The 17,339-nt window shown below is 46.9% G+C and overlaps 1 protein-coding gene across 5 annotated transcripts in view; it reads left to right on the top strand.

Moving 5' to 3' along the window:
• Window positions 1-17,339, top strand: part of DCAF8 (DDB1 and CUL4 associated factor 8) — a 40,583-nt gene that overhangs the window by 13,492 nt on the left and 9,752 nt on the right. For 3 of the 5 annotated variants that reach the window (XM_032845692.1, XM_032845691.1, XM_032845690.1), the window contains exons 3-7: window positions 649-723; window positions 3,449-4,119; window positions 5,074-5,214; window positions 6,462-6,556; window positions 11,085-11,195. In XM_032845692.1, coding sequence (XP_032701583.1) covers window positions 675-723; window positions 3,449-4,119; window positions 5,074-5,214; window positions 6,462-6,556; window positions 11,085-11,195 — 1,067 coding nt within the window. In that variant the 5' untranslated portion in view covers window positions 649-674. The remainder of the gene's footprint in view (window positions 1-648; window positions 724-3,448; window positions 4,120-5,073; window positions 5,215-6,461; window positions 6,557-11,084; window positions 11,196-17,339) is intronic. The other 2 variants (XM_032845694.1, XM_032845693.1) reach the window with 1 other exon arrangement.

The following is a 17,339-nucleotide window of genomic DNA, read 5'->3' as shown; positions in this document are numbered from 1 at the left end:
GGCATCTGAGTGAACACAGAGCCCGAGCTCTCACCCCTATAGCTTGGTCTCTCCCGTCTCTTGATTCGTGTGTAGGGTGGTATTTGGAGTCTGGCCCACCTCTTCATGTAACGAAGGCATGTCTTTCACAGAATTTATGGGTGATACATATGATTAAATTTACAACAGAAGATTCTTGCCTAGAGGACAAGGCTGAAGCTTTGTGTTAGGCCTCTGTGTGTGTAGTACCTGTCGCTGGGTATATACCTGCTGGTGCCGGTTTGAACTCAGTTCCTTCTTTCCCATCTCAGAAATCACTGCCAGCTACTCAGGTAAAGAGATGACCTCCCAAAGATATGTCTCTGTATGGAATTTAGACATGGGGGAGGGGGATCCGCTATGATTTTCAGCAGCTGACAAGCCCTGTTGAGCACACAGTCAAAACTGTCTCTCTTTTTTTAAAGGAGTCTCTACACCCAACGTGGGGCTCGAACTTAGAACCCTGAGACCAAGACTTGCATGCTCCACTGACAGCTAGCCAGGCACCCCTCAAAAAACCATTTTTATGAAAAATGACAAAGGCTGTGCGTGGTTAAATGTCTTGTCCCTTTTATCTTCTCTCCTAGATTATTTCCTAATTGTTTCATTCTCTTCCTCTCCTAAACGCAGGCTGGCCACTATAAACATCATTCAAGATGTCCAGCAAAGGGAGCAGCGCAGATGGCAAAACAGACTTAGCCAATGGTAAGGGGCCACCTGAGGTTCTCCTCCTCCCCTGAAGAAAGTGGAGACCTGGGATTTTAGTGGAGGGAAGAAAATCTTTCCTAAGCCTGGACCCTTCCTGTGTTGTTGTGTGTGTAGAAAACTACACAGGAGACACCCTGGACTATCTGGGACTTTTGTTGCTTCAACCTCTGCCTGTTTCCTAGAAGGTCAGTAATAGAGGTGTGCCATTAGGAGGAGTTCAGGTAGTTTGGAATTCTGAAAGGTTGTAAGAGTGGATGAAACCTAGGAGGAGAAGATCAGTTAGTGGTGGAAAGAAGGGAGCTGTGGGAGGGTAAGGTTCCCCAGTTGTGACGAGGGGTCTCTTTCTGCGGCAGGTCCTAGTTCGGTAGAGACAACAGACGAGAGATGAAGTTACAGCCTAAACCGACTGATGTGAGGGCTGGCCTCTGTTCTTTGTAGGGTCTGGCCAGGTGTGAACTCACTGGGTCTAGGGCATGTTTGAAGGTAGAATATCAAGATTTTAATAATGGGTTATTCCATTAATGCTTCAGCCCTGAGCCTCCTTCTGAACTGGAGAAATGCCCTTCAGATATAATTGGGCAGCGCAGCACTCGGCATTCTGAGCACGTTGGTCAGGATTATAGGCTCAGTTCTGGTTGATGAGATTGGTAGAGCAGTGAAGTTGAGTAAGGGAAAGTAAGATTTGTCAACGTGCTGTTTATTGACCTGTGTTCTCTTACCAGTGCTGTTCATTCATTTCTGTTAAGAAAAGTGAATCAGATTTTTGACTGGGCTTAGTTGAGAGACTTGGGGTTCTAGCGTGGTTTGAGGTATGTAGTTGATTTGGAAGTTGACCATCAGCTGGGTCAGGGATTGGCCGACTGTGGCCTGCGGGCCGGATCCAGCCTGCCCCTGCTTTTGTAAAGTTTGTTGGAATGCAGTCATGCCCCATTCATTCACATGGTGCTTACGGGCGCTTTTGTGCTCCAACAGTGGACTTGAGTACTAGTGACAGAGATCCCTGTGGCCTGTGAAGGCCCTTGCTAGAAGAAATTTGCTGACCTCTGGATCTTGGTCATTGGCTGTGAGGGTCCCCTTGCTGAGCTCGTGACGTACTCTGGCCTTTATGTGAATATGCTGGAGCCCCCAGGTTGTCTCGATTGGTTCATCACAATTTTAACAAGAAATGCTAGGAGTTTCGGTGTTTTTGTTTTCCTTCTCCCCAGAATCGAAGTGCGTGGCGCTTTACCCTTTCTCAGCACTCGCAGTTTCAAGGCCAGTTGTGTCTGAGAGACCACATCTGCCGAGCTTTCTCAGCACGCGGCGTCGTCTCAGCAGGTGTAGCTCCGACGAGCAAATGGCTGCACTTTCCCCCTTTCTCTTCCCGTTCCTACCCCCGTAGTTATCACGCTGGGATCTTAGTTGAGGTGCTTTCTGAAAAGAGCTGTTTACAAGTCTCCCTACCTTCTGTCGCCGTTTGAACCAGCGCGCTTGTATTGTTCATCTGTTTCCCGTGGCGGGTTTTGCCTGAGAGTTTGTCGTGCAGGGGTTCCAGGGCTGCAGAGATCTTTGGAACTTCTTGCTCTGCTCTGGGTGACTAAGCTGTCAGGAGCTACTTGGAATCCTTTCAGTGTCCTCGTGGGGTCGGGTAGCTGCTACCAGCATTGCACGGAGCTGCTCTGCTGTACTTCACAACCTTCTCTTCTGGTGAGGTCAAGTTCGTAATCATCAGGAAAGGCCGTGAACAGTGTTTAAAGTCCTCAGCCGCCTGCCTTCCTTCTACCTTGGCTTCAGCGTGGAGGCTGTGGTCACGTGGCTCCAGCACACTGCGGAGCGGGGCACTCGCTGGAATGCGATTTGGCTGCTGTTAGGTAGGTGAGTGCGATGTCTAATCGCTGGGGCTTAGATTGGCCAGAGTGACCTAGTTCTTGGAGAACCACCAACATGGCCAGCCTGGATGTGGTGAGCTTCCCTTCTCAGATACCGCTCTCGTGGCCCTGCTTTTCATCAGTTTTGTGTGTGCGTCTTGATAAAGCTCTGCCTCAATAAAGAGTTCCTGTAATTAGGAGTAGCATTGGCACTGTCAGGTTAATGGAAGTCAGAATACGTTTATTAGTGAAAGGTGAGCAAAAACCCATCCTAATGATCACAGTCCCACTTGTCCCTTCTACTTCCTTCTGGTTGTTAGTGGATTTTAGGACCTCAGGGGAAGAAATTAGGATTTGGGAGGGGGGAGGAGCGGTGCTTTCTTGAAGTAGGAAATGGTTCAACTCCCACCCATTGTCAGAATGATTTTCATCTGTTATTTTCTGTTTTTCTCTAAGAAGATGTCTATACCATTTCTTGCTGGGCATGGATGTTCTTTTCTCTTACATGTGGTTAAGTTATTCGGTGTGACTGGTGGATGTGCCTTGAGCAGGACAGAGCTTAAGGTGGTTGGTACTTGGGCACAGCCTGTCCATGCTTTGCAAGAGAGAGAGAATCGATCACTCTCGGGCCATCCTGGAGTTCTCCACTTGGTGTTGAAGTACCTTTATTTGCATGTGGCTTTGGTCTTAATCTTTTCAGTTTCTTGTCCTTTACTCAGAAGGTAGTCTTGGTAAGCATATGAACAGAAACACTTTAATCGAAGTTGGTGTCCGGACCTTTGGGTGATGGTTTTTAGACTGAGGCGGGACATCCTTCTGATAACAGTCCCATTTCCTTATTTCCCCCTCACTCCCCTCTTCTCACTGGCATGCAGGAAGCTTATCTAGCAGTCCGGAGGAGATGTCTGGCGCTGAGGAGGGCCGGGAGACATCCTCAGGCATTGAAGTGGAGGCCTCGGACCTGAGCTTGAGCCTGACCGGGGATGATGGTGGCCCCAATCGCACCAGCACAGGAAGTCGGGGTACAGATACAGAGAGCTCGGGGGAAGACAAGGACTCCGACAGCATGGAGGACACTGGCCATTACTCCATCAACGATGAAAACCAGGTCCATGACCGATCAGAGGAAGAAGAGGAAGAAGAGGAGGAGGAGGAGGAGCGTCCTAGGCGCCGGGTCCAGCGGAAGCGGGCCAGCCGGGACCAGGACTCGTCAGACGATGAGCGGGCCCTGGAGGACTGGGTGTCCTCAGAGACGTCCGCCCTGCCGCGCCCTCGCTGGCAAGCCCTCCCTGCTCTGCGGGAGCGGGAGCTGGGCTCCAGCGCCCGCTTCGTGTATGAGGCTTGTGGGGCGAGAGTCTTCGTGCAGCGTTTCCGCCTGCAGCACGGGCTGGAGGGCCATACTGGCTGTGTCAACACTCTGCACTTTAACCAGCGCGGCACCTGGCTGGCCAGTGGCAGCGATGACCTGAAGGTGGTGGTTTGGGACTGGGTGCGGAGGCAGCCGGTACTGGACTTTGAGAGCGGCCACAAGAGCAACGTCTTCCAGGTGAGGCAAGGGGGCAGGACGGCAGCTGAGAAAGGCGGGCGGCAGTTAGACGAGCCTGAGAGGCCTGCAGAGGGAGCTGACGGGGAGCTGCGGTAGGAGGAGGCATCAGGACTAGTCCTGCCGCGGCTCCCGTGATGGCTCAGAGGCGTCAAATGCCCTCAGAGACCCACGACAGCCTTTTGTCTTTCCTAAGCACAGAGGTGGTTAGAAGCCTTCTTACCGGTGGGACGCTTGGAAGTCCTCAGGAAGGCATTCAGTGTGCCCTGGGGCAAGGCTCTAGAGCTAGACTCCATTCGGTTCCTGGCCCTGCCCCTTATTAGCTTTGTGATCGTGGCAAATTCTTTAATCTCCGGCTTCAGTTTATTGGTGTGCAGCGTAGAACTAATAACACAGAGGACCAGGGCAGTTATACAGCAATGGAAGTTAAGCAGTTTGGAACCAGGCATGGGGTTAGTGGAATCCTTTGGTTGGGTTGGTTGGAACCTTTGACGAGTATTTGTGAGCATTACTAGTCTCTGTTTGCTCAGCAGCCCCACCCGTCATGTTGGTCCTATAGCACTGATTCTTCGGCATGACCTCTTCCCCAGCATCTCCTCTGGTTTCCTTTGTCTTTGTAGCAAATTTCTGGTTGCTTTCTGAATCAAGATAGATTTTCCTTCTTCTTTTCTTAAGTTTTTCCCCTAGTAGGCATAGTCCTAGTTCACCCGAGCACTTACCCTATACCAGTTCAGCCTTGCAGAGTCCGTTGAAATGCTCTCTTGCATCAGAAGGTTTTCCTCCCTCTTCTTTCACTCTGGGAAGAATGAACTTGAGCCCACGGTACAAGACTGGGAGAGCTAAGTTTCCAGCTCTGGTGCAACCAAAAGGATGGGTTATGTTTGTTATTACAGTTTTCCCCTCTCAAATTCACCTCTTCAGTTTCTTTTGTATGTCTCTTTTTTCATGAATACCCAGGCCAAGTTCCTTCCCAACAGCGGTGATTCCACCCTGGCCATGTGTGCCCGCGATGGGCAGGTGCGGGTAGCAGAGCTGTCTGCCACGCAGTGTTGCAAGAACACAAAGCGTGTGGCCCAGCACAAGGGAGCGTCCCACAAGGTAAGTAAGCTCTTGCCCCCATGGTTGTGTGGTCTCGCTCCTCCACCAAGGATCTCAGCCAGGGCCTTCCCAGATCTCTGCCCGTTGTGTCTTCTCTGTTGTGGTCACCTGCCTCACTTCTTTTGTCCTAAAATTTGTAGATTAAAAAAGAATGAAAAGCAGCCACCCTTAACTTCTTGCAAGTGAAGTATTTGAAAGCTTTCTAGATCTTGCACATACAGCGTTCAGGTGATGATACCTATGCCCTAAGCTGACCAGCGGTTGGTTTGGAAATCCTTGAGGTCTCCTGTGCCTTCCAAACCTCTTAAATTTCCCTTGATTGTATCTGGAACACTTTAACAGCTCCAAGGTCTTAGTGGCTGGCCCCTCATGTGCGAGAGCTCCAGCTTCTCTCAGCTCTGAGGGACAGCACTATTTATGGACGCCCTGTTTAGGACTGGGAATATAGAACAGACAGTCGTGGGGCAGCCAGTGAGGAGCCGAGAGCTCGTCTCAGAGCGGTCGTGCTGTAGAAGGATGGCGGCCCTCTCTCACAAACCCTAAGCAGTAGGTAGGTGGACGTGGGATATCCTTTTCTAGACCGAATGGCTCAGAAAAATACGGAAGTTAACCTGTTTCCTTGATTCTTAAGCCTGCCTTCAACCCGTTAGTTAACTGATTTTTATAGCTAAGGTGTAAGGAATGAAACTTGGGCACCATTTCTCTCCCCACCTGAGAGTTTAATTGATTTTCTTTGAGAATGAACCTTAATGGTTAATGTTTTTCTTTGGTATCTCTATTCGGATCCCTTGGGGACTTAGTTGAAATAGCAAAACTCCTGTGCTTTTGACTTGTTTGGAATAAATAAGCTGTAACAAATTCACATAGAACAAGAGAAAATGGGTTTATTAGTTCCTTTCCTGGGGTTTTACAGCAAAAAAGCTAGACATGTCTCTTGCTGAGACATTTAAAGTGCAGTCCTTCCTGAAGATAAAGGAATGAACTAGATGGCGTCTAATTCTAATCTGTAGAAACCTTTGTCTTAGGGCACCTGGGTGGCTCCGTCATCTGCCTTTGGCTGAGGTCATGATCCCAGGGTCCTGGGATCGAGCCCCGCATCGGGCTCCCTGTTCAGCAGGAAGCCTGCTTCTCCCTCTTCCCACTCCCCCTGCTTGTGTTCCCTCTCTCGCTGTGTCTCTCTCTGTCAGATAAGTAAAATCCTTTAAAAAAAAAAAAGAAAAAGAAACCTTTGTCTTTTTGTCCCTTAGTTGGCCCTGGAACCGGACTCTCCCTGTACGTTCCTATCTGCAGGTGAAGATGCGGTTGTCTTCACCATTGACCTCAGACAAGACCGGCCAGCTTCGTAAGTACAGCAGGAATGTTTTTACAGAACTGGATCTCTTGGCCTTGAAAATACCCCCACCTGTCCTAGGTAATATCCACGTGTCTGGCCCATCTGAAGGGTCCCTCCGTGCCTGTGCAAAGAAGCAGGTTGAGGGTTGGGCGCTGCTTCCCTTCTTTGTTGTGGTTGGTCTGCTGCTCATAGCACGGGACTGTTTGGTCTGCCTTCTTTCCTAAAACGAGCTTCGGCTGTCTTCTGTGTCGGCTGTAATCATGGGGTGATCTCCTGTCCATCCACTTGGGTGCCGCTCCGCTCGCCCATGGGAAGCACATTACTTTGCAGAGCAGCTTGGCGATATGGTCTGATGGAGTTTTCAGTTCAATTATGTATAGAAACATGTAAGCAAAGGATAAGTCTTGCACGAAAATATTAGTGCCTGTAATAGAGTCTGTCATAACAGTTTCTTTTTACATGAATTTGAGACTCCTGGTTAATCGCATCACTCCTCAGCCGTGTGATGTCCCGTAAAGAACAGAGCATCTTACTTGGATCTGGACAGACCTGGGTCAGATTGCCCCTCAGGCACCGCTAACCATTCTGCACCGCTGTTTCTCCAGCCTTAACTTGGGACATAACCAATCAGTATTTCTCTCTGTGATCTCCTTGAGTATTTTCGATAACGTCCTTGATGCCCCAGCATAGTGTCTGGCTCCACATTTGGAACTGTTTACATTATAGCTACTAGTTAGTTTAGTTTTAAAAATTTTAATTGTTCTTATAATAAGTAAATATATCTTATTTTAAAAATTCAAGTAATAAAGTATATTGACAGAATGTATATTCTGTCTCATGCACACCTCTCTGCCCCCACTCTTCTGGCTATTGGTAGCCACTGTTAAAAATTTTGGAATACCTTTCCAATCCTGTTTGTATACTTTTCTGTATCTTAAGATATACATATACAGTTCCCCTTGTAAATGGGATTAAATGTACATATGTATAAATAGACACACGGAGTCCCCTGCAGTTTGCTTTCTTCATGTGGAAGCATGTTTTAGAGATCTTTCTACATCCGACCATGAAGGTCTATTTAACCATGGTAGTTAAAGCAGTGGTTTATTATAACAGTTTATTTAATTGCTACCTTGTTAATGAATTATCTATATTATTTATGGTCTCGTTAGTGTTAAAAATTATAACAAGCCTTGTATGTCATTACCAATGTTAACTAAGGGATGTTAATGATTTACAAAACATGCGAGTAGAAGATAAGCTAATTTAGGAAATATAATCTCAGGGTTGGTTATTATTAGACTTTTATTTTTCTTTATTTTTTAAGATTTTATTTATGAGAGAGAGAGGGAGGGAGGGAGCGACTGAGCGAGTGGACAAGTGGAGGGAGCAGCAGGAAGAGGGAGAGGGAGCCCGATGTGGCTTGATCCCAGGATACTGGGATCTTGACCTGAGCAGAAGGGGCTACTTTAACTGACTGAGCCACCAGGTGCCCCTTGTTAATTTTCTTCTGTAGTTCCAGAGGGGAGAGGAGGCTCAAAGGTGCAACCAGTGGGCTAAGTTTGTTTGGTCTGCTCGGAGAGAGAGTTGTGAAACAGAGTGGGAGCTTACCCTGTGCGTCAGCTCATAGGAAAACCACTGTTAGATCACAAGAAGTTGGAGACCGTGTCGTGGGCAAAACAGATGACTTCGGCAGATTACTGAATTTGGAATGAAATGACAGAAGCAGTGGCTCTGGATGCAAGCACTGATGGATGGGCTAGAAATTCAAAGAGGGAATATAGGAGAAGCTTGAAGGAGGAGGAGGCCCAGATTCTGGATTTGGGGAAATAAGAGACTGTGAACTTTCAAGAAGTTTTTGCTTTAGGGGCTGAAGAAGTAGTAGAAAGCTTGACTGAGGTGGGGGACTGCGTGTAAGGTCATGGCTGGAAAGTCCAAGCTGTCTTTATGTGTGGAGCTAGTGCGTGAACATGCACACATCAGAGGCATCCTTGTGTGAAGCTGGCATAATGGGAACTTCTCTTTGTGTGTTTATGATAGCTAAGTCTCTGGAAGCTGGTGAGACTGGCTGACATTTTAGGAAAAGAGTTGGGTTTGGAGCTGTGGGTGGGATATTCCTTTAGCCGGTGGAAGCCCGTTTGAAATACTCTACAGAGGACTTCTTTGCCCTGATCTGTAGTTATTTTTTCCCTTTTTGTTGGAACATACCTGCTTACTAAAAGTAAGACTGATGAATCACAGACCTTGTACCCCTGAAACAAATAATACATTATTGAGTTATTTAAAAAAATGCAAATTTTAAGGCAAAATTTGGTAAGTTTGTTTCTTATGCTTTCATGTGCTTCCTCCTCCTGATAGGAAAAAAAATTTTTTCTTTTCACCTGCTGCCATGATTAATCATTTTTATAGCCAGCTCCCTGGAAAACCCATGGTACTCTGCATTTATCCATTGGGAGAGAGAATTTTTCGTTTCCGATGAGTACATTGAGGCATTAGGAAGATCGAGCTCGTTGTCAGGATTACAGGGTGGCGGAGCCCTGTTTCATAATCTGTCCCTTCAGTTTCTTCCTTCTGCTTCCACATGGTCAGCCTTATGTTTGTCTGCCTCTCTCCTTCTGAAAACCCACATTGCTGAGAAAATGCGATGATCTTGTGAAGAGCGGCAGCGTCTGCTTTTCCCCGACGGAGACCTGATACGAGCTGCCTCTCCTCTGGGCTAGTTTTGTTCCTTAAACTCAGTTTGGATATGTTTTCTACCTTGTGTTTTTGAGGGTTGTGAATGTGTGTGTTTTCCTTAATGACATTTTCATGACTTTCATGCACTGTTTCTTTTTTCAAGATTTTATTTATTATTTATTTGAGGGACTGCATGTGAGCACGTAAGTTAGGGGGCAGGAGGGGCAGAGGGAGAGGGACAAGCAGGCTTGATACCAGGACACTAGGATCATGACCTGAGCTAAAGGCAGATGTTTAACTGACTGAGCCGCCCAGGCGCCCCCAGGTAGTGCTTAAGTGAAAAGCTGCAGAGATTTTAAAATCAAGCAAAATCTCTCCACTTTGCTTAGAGCAGTTCTAGACTGGAGGGACTTTGACCATGCAGAGAAGATGCTAAAATCATTTCTTTACAAAGAAACTCGTTGTCATGGTTATATTTCTTTCAGTTTCCATAACAACAGAATGCACAAAACCGTAGAATTGAAAAGGAAAGCTAGAACCCAGCCCTTTCCTTCCCTGTCTTTCCTTTCCTGTAAATTCATTAATCTCTGTGATAGCATATTTGACTGGCTGGACACTTGGATTCGGGAAAAGTATTCATAGTGCCCCCTTACGCTGGGACAGGCAGGGCTATTTAGCCAGAATCTTCTGGCTAAAACTAAAATTTTAGAGGGTTTTACTCAGGACCCCAAAGACCTAAGGATCGCCCTTTTTTTGTGGTGCAACCAGAGGAGTAATTTAGAGATGATTTTCCAGTTTTAGAAATAGCTGTCTCCATACGAATCTCTCCTCACCTGCTTCAGACAAAGGAAGAATGCTGCTTTCCTTTGGGCCGTCCTGTGCTAGAGCTAAGGCTTGTCATTTTTCGGTGTGCATTTTTAGAGCTGGGTTGTAAGTGACACTTCTGTGGAATCTGGGAAGTAGATTTCTTCCTTCCTGCCTTCCTTTCTTTCTTTCCTTTTTTTTAAGATCTTATTTATTTGGGAGAGAGAGAAAGAAGGAGGGCACAGGCAGGGGAGAGAGGGACACGGGGAGATGGAGAAGCAGTCTCCCTGCTGAGCAGGGAGCCCGACTCAGGGCTTGATCATGACCAGAGCTGAAGGCAGACCTTAACTGACTGAGCCACCTAGGCGCCCCTAGGAGGTAGATTCTAACCTTAAGGTCTTTTCTGGCCACTGTTTTTATGATTCATCCTCCTCTTGCTCCCTGCTCCCAGATGGATTGGGAGGAGGTATTTATATTGATGGGAAGATGTGGGTGGTATCGTCTGTTTAATGATAGCTTATCATCGTGTTGGACTCCGGCTAAACCAACACTACCTGAGAAGCAGTACTTTCATATACTTTAATTTACACGTCTTGAGGAACACCAGAAAATGACTTCACTACACGTTTGTTTTTCCTTCCCCAAGGTAGCATTTATTAAATATATGTGGAGGTGATTTTTGTTTTTTTCTTGTTCCAGTGTTCAAAACAAAACTGCTTTTTTCTTGCTTTCACAGTGAGAATCTGGTCGTCTTTTTTTTTTTTTTTTAAGAGTTTGTTTATTTATTTGGCAGAGAGACACAGCGAGAGAGGAAACACAAGTGGGGTAGTGGGAGAGGGAGAAGCAGGCTTCCTGCCGAGCCGGGAGCCCATTGCAGGGCTCGATCCCAGGACCCTGGGATCATGAGCTGAAGGCAGATGCTTAACGACTGAGCCACCCAGGCGCCCCGAGAATCTGGTCTTACTAGCTGTGTCTGCATTACTCTCTGTGCTCTCTTTTGTCGTGACCATCTGGGTCTTTTAGAGAATATAACTTTTACACTCTTCTACTCTTGAAGGAAACTGGTGGTGACAAAAGAAAAGGAGAAGAAAGTGGGGCTCTATACGATCTATGTGAATCCTGCCAATACCCACCAGTTTGCAGTGGGTGGACGAGATCAGTTTGTAAGGTGAGTCTGGCTCTTTTGTGTTAAGACTTAGAGACTGATGCATTGGGGACCACCAGGTGTCCTTTGTGGCACATGAGAATGGGCTCAGAATCCATTAACCACCATCTTGAACTTTTTACCCTCTTCCAAAGAGCTTAAGCTTTTTCTGAGGCATTCTGTCCTGTGATGTAACAGTAGGAATTCCTGAGGGATAGCTTACCATATTACAGAGATTGTCAAGTTCTTTTTTTTTTTTAAGATTTTATTTACTTGAGAAAGAGCACGCAAGAGAAAGCATGGGGCGGGTTTGGTGGGGGAGAGGGGCGCAGACGGAGAAGCAGACTTCCTGCTGAGTAAGGAGCCTGATGGTGGGCTGCATCCTAGGACCCTGGGATCATGACCTGAGCCGAAGGCAGATGCTCCAGGCATATGAGATTGCCATGTTTTAAAGAAGTTTGATGAATTGACCAAGGTCCCCACATAGCAGCTGTGACATAAATCTGGGTTTACTAGCAATCGATGTATTAGTAAATATTTTCCACCATTTTTTGTATATAAATTAACATGTACTAGAAATTTTGAAGGCTGGCTTCAGATGCAGAAATGACGTGAGTGGGAGTACTCAGTGTGAGCTCTGGGTTTTTGACTCCCACTGTCATGTTTTCTTTCTCCTTAGTGATATCTTTGTTACTGTGAATGTTTGTTGTAACACAGGCTGTTGAGGCATATCCTAAGGAAAAGAGTTCAGAGGTTCAATCCCCATGTGTATCACTTAGTTTCCTTCTGGCCCTTAGTCACAAACTGTATCCCCTCCCTACCCAGTTGGCCTATTTGAGCTCTGTTTCTGTGGTTATACTCTCCCGCTTTGCTCAGAGATCATCAGTTTGAAAAGGAGGGGGGAGAGGATTGCTAGAAAAATGAATGATTTTTTGCTTTCCTGATTGGGGTGGGGGGTGAAAAGCATTATTTTCCTTTTAAAATAAGAGCACTTTTTTTTTTCATAATGATTCTGAGATTAATTTCACTGATATATATCATGGGGTTAGAGTAAGTTTTTAGAAATACATGAAAGGGGTGCCTGGGTGGCTCAGTGGTTTAAAGCCTCTGCCTTCGGCTCAGGTCATGATATCAGGGTCCTGGGATCGAGTCCCACATCGGGCTCTCTGCTCCGCGGGCAGCCTGCTTCCTCCTTTCTCTGCCTGCCTCTCTGCCTACTTGTGATCTGTCTCTGTCAAAGAAATAAATAAAAATTAAAAAAAAAAAGAAAAAAAATACATGAAAGATGACCTTCCCTTGTTCAAGAATCCTGCCACAAGAGAATTAGACAACTTTGTGCCTATTTCCTGTGTCCCTTGCTTTCCAAATTCTTACCCTTTATTCACCAGTAGTAAATATGGAGGAATAGTGTTTTTGTTTTTAATAAGGTATTGATCGAAAAGGGTTGTAATTGTCAGGTGCTGCCTCCTCCAAATAAAGCATTTACTGAAATTTCTGGTTTGGATTTCCTGCTTAGTTAGAGGTTTGGATTGCTTGAAAAGTCTGTATCTGTAGATAATCCAACCACTAGGTCCTTGATGTTTGGAGGAGACTAGAGCAGTTGGCTTTACCCAGAACTGCAGTTGATAATGCCTTAATCCAAAGCTGATAATGTTGCCAGGGTTAGACTAAGGCTGGAAATCAGTTTCAACATTTTAGCACAAGGAGGAATACTTAGATTTTGTCTTTTTTTTTTTTTAAGAGTTTATTTATTTATTTGACAGAGATCACAAGTAGGCAGAGAGGCAGGCAGAGAGAGAGAGAGGAGGAAGCAGGCTCCCCGCTGAGCAGAGAGCCCGACGTGGGGCTCGATCCCAGGACCCTGAGATCATGACCTGAGCCGAAGGCAGCGGCTTAACCCACGGAGCCGCCCAGGCGCCCCGGATTTTCTGTCTGTTATCAGCTCAATAGTCTCTGTCCCTTTGTACATTGCAAATTTTTAGCAGATGGAAGCTGTTACCCGACGTGTGTAGGTTTGGAGGCGCACTGACCCCGTGCCAGTAGGTGGCCCTTCAAGCAGCCCAGCTCGTCGCTGCCATCAGGCCGGTTCAGTTTCTCGGGCACCTCTTCAGTTCAGCCAGTTGGATGTTTTGGGATTTCCCCTTTCTCTCTTTGTTTTTTTTTTAAAGAATTTATTTATTTGACAGAGATCACAGGCAGAGGCAGGCAGAGTGGGGCTGAGGGGGAAGCAGGCTCCCCGCTGAGCAGAGAGCTGGATGTGGGGCTCCATCCCAGGACCCCGGGATCATGACCCGAGCGGAAGGCAGAGGCTTTAACCCACTGAGCCATCCAGGCGCCCCAGACTTCCCCTTTCTGATTATTTCTTTGAAGGGTCCTAAAGAGCTCGCCTTCCAGTACAAATCTGGAAATATTTTTGACGACTATTTTGTATCATGACGCCATTAGCTTTCACTCCTAGCCTGAAGGAATTCCTTCAAGGGAATACAGAGAAATTGCTTACTCATCCTCAAGGCCTTTGCATCATGAACACTGCATTTCGGTTTAGTATTGTGAAGAAGCATTTAAAGGAAGCCTAGAGAGACCTGCTTTTTGGCCTATAGCCAGAAAAGGGGTGGGGGAAGAAAGGAAAAAGTCGGCAAATGGAGGTGGTGGAGGCGTGGGTTCCTACTACTGCATCCTACTTAGGTAGGATTAGGTTTACGGATTGACGGGAATGAGGAAAAGGAGAAAGTATCAGGTGAATGAATCCTGGTGTGTTGACATGTAAATTTATTGGTAAAGGATCTGGTATAGGCCCTGGTTGATAAACACTCAATAAATAGTCCCTTTGCTTTTCTGTCCTTAGGCCGGTATCAGCAACACCGAGAGAACGCTAGATTTAAGGGCAGGGGCAGGTGGTGGGCAGGCTGGGGGGGGGGGGGGGGGAGAAGAGATGAGGGAAGAGAGAGGCTTAAGGTAACAAGCTAATGGGTCCGTGAAGGCCTGTGGAGATGCCATAGGGTGTTGAGACTGAGCTGAAACCGCGCTGGATTTGAAGGGCGCGGGCAGAATCAGTGTTGTGAAGATGTCACTCCTTCTCGACTTGATCTGTTGATGCGGTGCAATTCCAGTAAAAATCCCGGCAAGTTATTTTGTGGGTGGTGATAAACCGATTTTAGAGTTTATATAGAGAGGCAGGAGATCTGTAACAGCCAACACAGTACGGAAGGGGAAGAACAGAGTCGGAGGACTGATAACCCCGGCTTCAAGACGTCCCATAAAGTTGCAGTCACGGAGACAGTGCAGTGTTGGCAGAAGAATAGACGAGCAGATCCGTGGGACAGCGCGGCGAGCCCTGCATTGACACACGTCAGTGTAGTCGACGGATCTTTGACAAGGGAGGTCAGGCAGTACAGTGGGGCTGAGAGGATCTGCCCAGCAAGCGGAGCTAGAGCGGCTGCGCCGTCCACACGTGGAAAATGGAATCTAGACAGACCCTACACCCTTCACAGAAACGGACTCGGATGGATCACAGACCTAAAAGTAAAACCCCACCCTATAAAACTTCTAGAAGATCACATAGGAGAAAACCTGGACGACCTTTGGTATGGTGGTGGCTTTTATTTTTGATTTAATAAATTGTTACTTTCCGGAATGTCCAGTCGCGGCTCTGTTCATGCATCTTCACTGGCAGCTCGGGCACCTCCCCGCTCGGCGCTGCTGGCGGGAGCTCCCTGAGCTCTGTGCTCTGTGCTTTGAGACCGATTCAGTAAGGATTTCGCTGAGGAGCTCCTGAAAGGCTGCCCTGGCCAGAGGATGTCGCTTCCTCAGTCTCTCAGAGACCACTGCTAGAGTGAAAAGCTTATAGTTGGGAACTTCCTTATAGAGTTAGTCACGTGTTGCTTTGTCACACAAGACCAGGTTACTGAGGTTGTCCCAGACTTTGCCTTTGGACCACTTCTTTTCGGCCTTGCCCCCAGATTTGTTCACTGGGCCTTTGTCTTTTTTGGTTGGCTTTCCGGCATCTTCCTCCTTGTCCTTGGGAGGTGTTGGGAGGCTTGGAGAGCAGCGGCCACACCTGCAGCCTTGCTGAGATGTCGGACAAAAAGTGGTGATGCCTTTTTAGATATAATTCCAGCAACATGATTTGTGAAGTAGTTGATAAGGTACACTTCGTTAAAATGAAAAACTTCTCTGTGCAAGAGAATTCAAAGACAAATCACAGGTTGGGATTTAATACTTGCAAAAGGCATATCTGATAGAAGACTGTTACGTAAAATACACGAAGAGCTCTTAAAACTCGACAAGAAAAAAGCCCAATTAAAAAATGGGTCCAAGACCTTAACACCTCGCTGAAGAAGGTATACAGATCGCAAATAAATATGTAAAACGTTGTTCCACGTCCTGGGTCATCAGGAAAATGCATACTAATGACGAGATACTGCTCTGGAACACTGACAGCACCAGATCCTGGCCGGGTGCGGAGCCACAGGAACTCTCATTTATTGCTGGTGGGAGTGCGGGACGGTACAGCCACACCAGAAGCCAGTTGGTGGTTTCACACAAAACTAAACATGCTCTTCCTGCACCATCCAGCAGCTGTGCTCCTTGGTGTTTGCCCAGTAGAGCTGAGAAGTACGTGCACTCAGACACCTGTACACGGATGTGTGGAGCAGCTTTTTTCACTGTTGGCAAAACTTGGGAACAACTGTGGTGTCCCTGAGTCGGTGACTAGATAAACTGGTACATCAAGATGCTGGACTAGGGTTCAGTGCTCAAGAAGAAGTGAGCCGTCAAGACGTGAAGACACAGAGGACCATGAAGTGCGTGTTACGCCAGTCTGAAAAGGCTGTATACTATGTGATTCCAAGAATATGACATTCGGGAAAAGGCAAAAAACTATGGACGCGATAAAAATGCTAGTGGTTTTCAGGGGTGGGGGCGGGGAAGAGGGAACAGGCAGCGCACAGAGGATTTTCCGGGCAGTGAAAATGCTCCGTATGGCATCATAACGATGGATCTGTGTCCTACATTTGTCTAAACCTGTAGAAAATGCATCAGGAGCAAACGCCCAGGTGGTCGCAGTGTGTCAGTGTAGGTTCATCCTTGGTAAAAGCCTACAAAAACCATTCTGGTGAGTGGTGTTGGTAGTGTTGAGGTGATGTGTGTGCGGGCCGAGAGTGAGGGAAACCCCTGCCACCCCCGGATAGTATCGTAAACCTGGAACTGCCCGAAAAAATAAAGTCTCTGATGTTTAAAAAAAATAAATTTTTTAAATATCAAGAGCCGGTCCTATGCTTAGAAAATAGGGGAATAATTCGTGTTCATCTTTGTATCCGCACCATCTAGCACAGGAGCTGGCAAACTCTACTGCCTGTTTTGTTTTGTTTTCTTTGTAGTTTTGAGAGAGAGAACAAGCAGGAGCTGGGGGAGGGGTAAGGGGCGAGGGACAGGCTGACTCCCGGCCGAGTGGGGAGCCTGACGCAGGGCTCCATCCCAGGACCCTGAGATCGTGGCCTCAGCCAAAGTCAGATGCTTAACTGAGCCACGCAGATGCCCCTATACTGCCTGTTTTTTATAAATAAAGTTTTATTGGAACACAGCCATGGCCATTTATTTACATATTATCCAAGGCTGCTTTCATGCTACAGTGGCAGAGTTTGGTAGTTGTGACAGGGACCAGATGGCCTGACGGCTTAAAACATCTCCTGTCTTACCATTTCAGATCAAGTTTGCCAACCCCCAGTCTAGCGTCCTATCTAGAGTGTAGTAGGTTCTTCTTAAATAGTTAGGGAAGAGAGGGGAAGGAAGGTAGGGTTTGCTCAGAAAGAGGAAGAGCAGAGAGCCTTCCATACCGAGGAACACCGAATGGGCCATACACCAAAATATTGAATACTTAAATGTGTTTTACTAATTTGCTGACTTAGAGAGTTTACGGTGGCTTAGTGATATTTAAGAGCTGTTGATGAGGCTTTGTTTACATCAGATGATCAGCTGCTGTGTTTGCTGAGGAGGAGTACTTGGCAGTAGCAGTCTCCTGTTTGTCTTTTCTTTTTTCGGGGTTCACGTCGCAAACATTTCCGGACAATTCTCTTAATGTAGGACGTTAAGCAGGAAGTTGTGGGGAACACAGACATGTATTGATTCGTTCCTCCATTCCTCCCACGCTACTGAGCACTCTGGTGCTAG

The sequence above is a fragment of the Lontra canadensis genome, unplaced genomic scaffold, assembly GCF_010015895.1.
Source record: "Lontra canadensis isolate GAN:19392208 unplaced genomic scaffold, GSC_riverotter_1.0 scaffold168, whole genome shotgun sequence".
Taxonomy (NCBI): domain Eukaryota; kingdom Metazoa; phylum Chordata; class Mammalia; order Carnivora; family Mustelidae; genus Lontra; species Lontra canadensis.
Note: the sequence above shows the minus strand (reverse complement) of the source record. Positions and strands in the feature narration are given on the sequence as shown.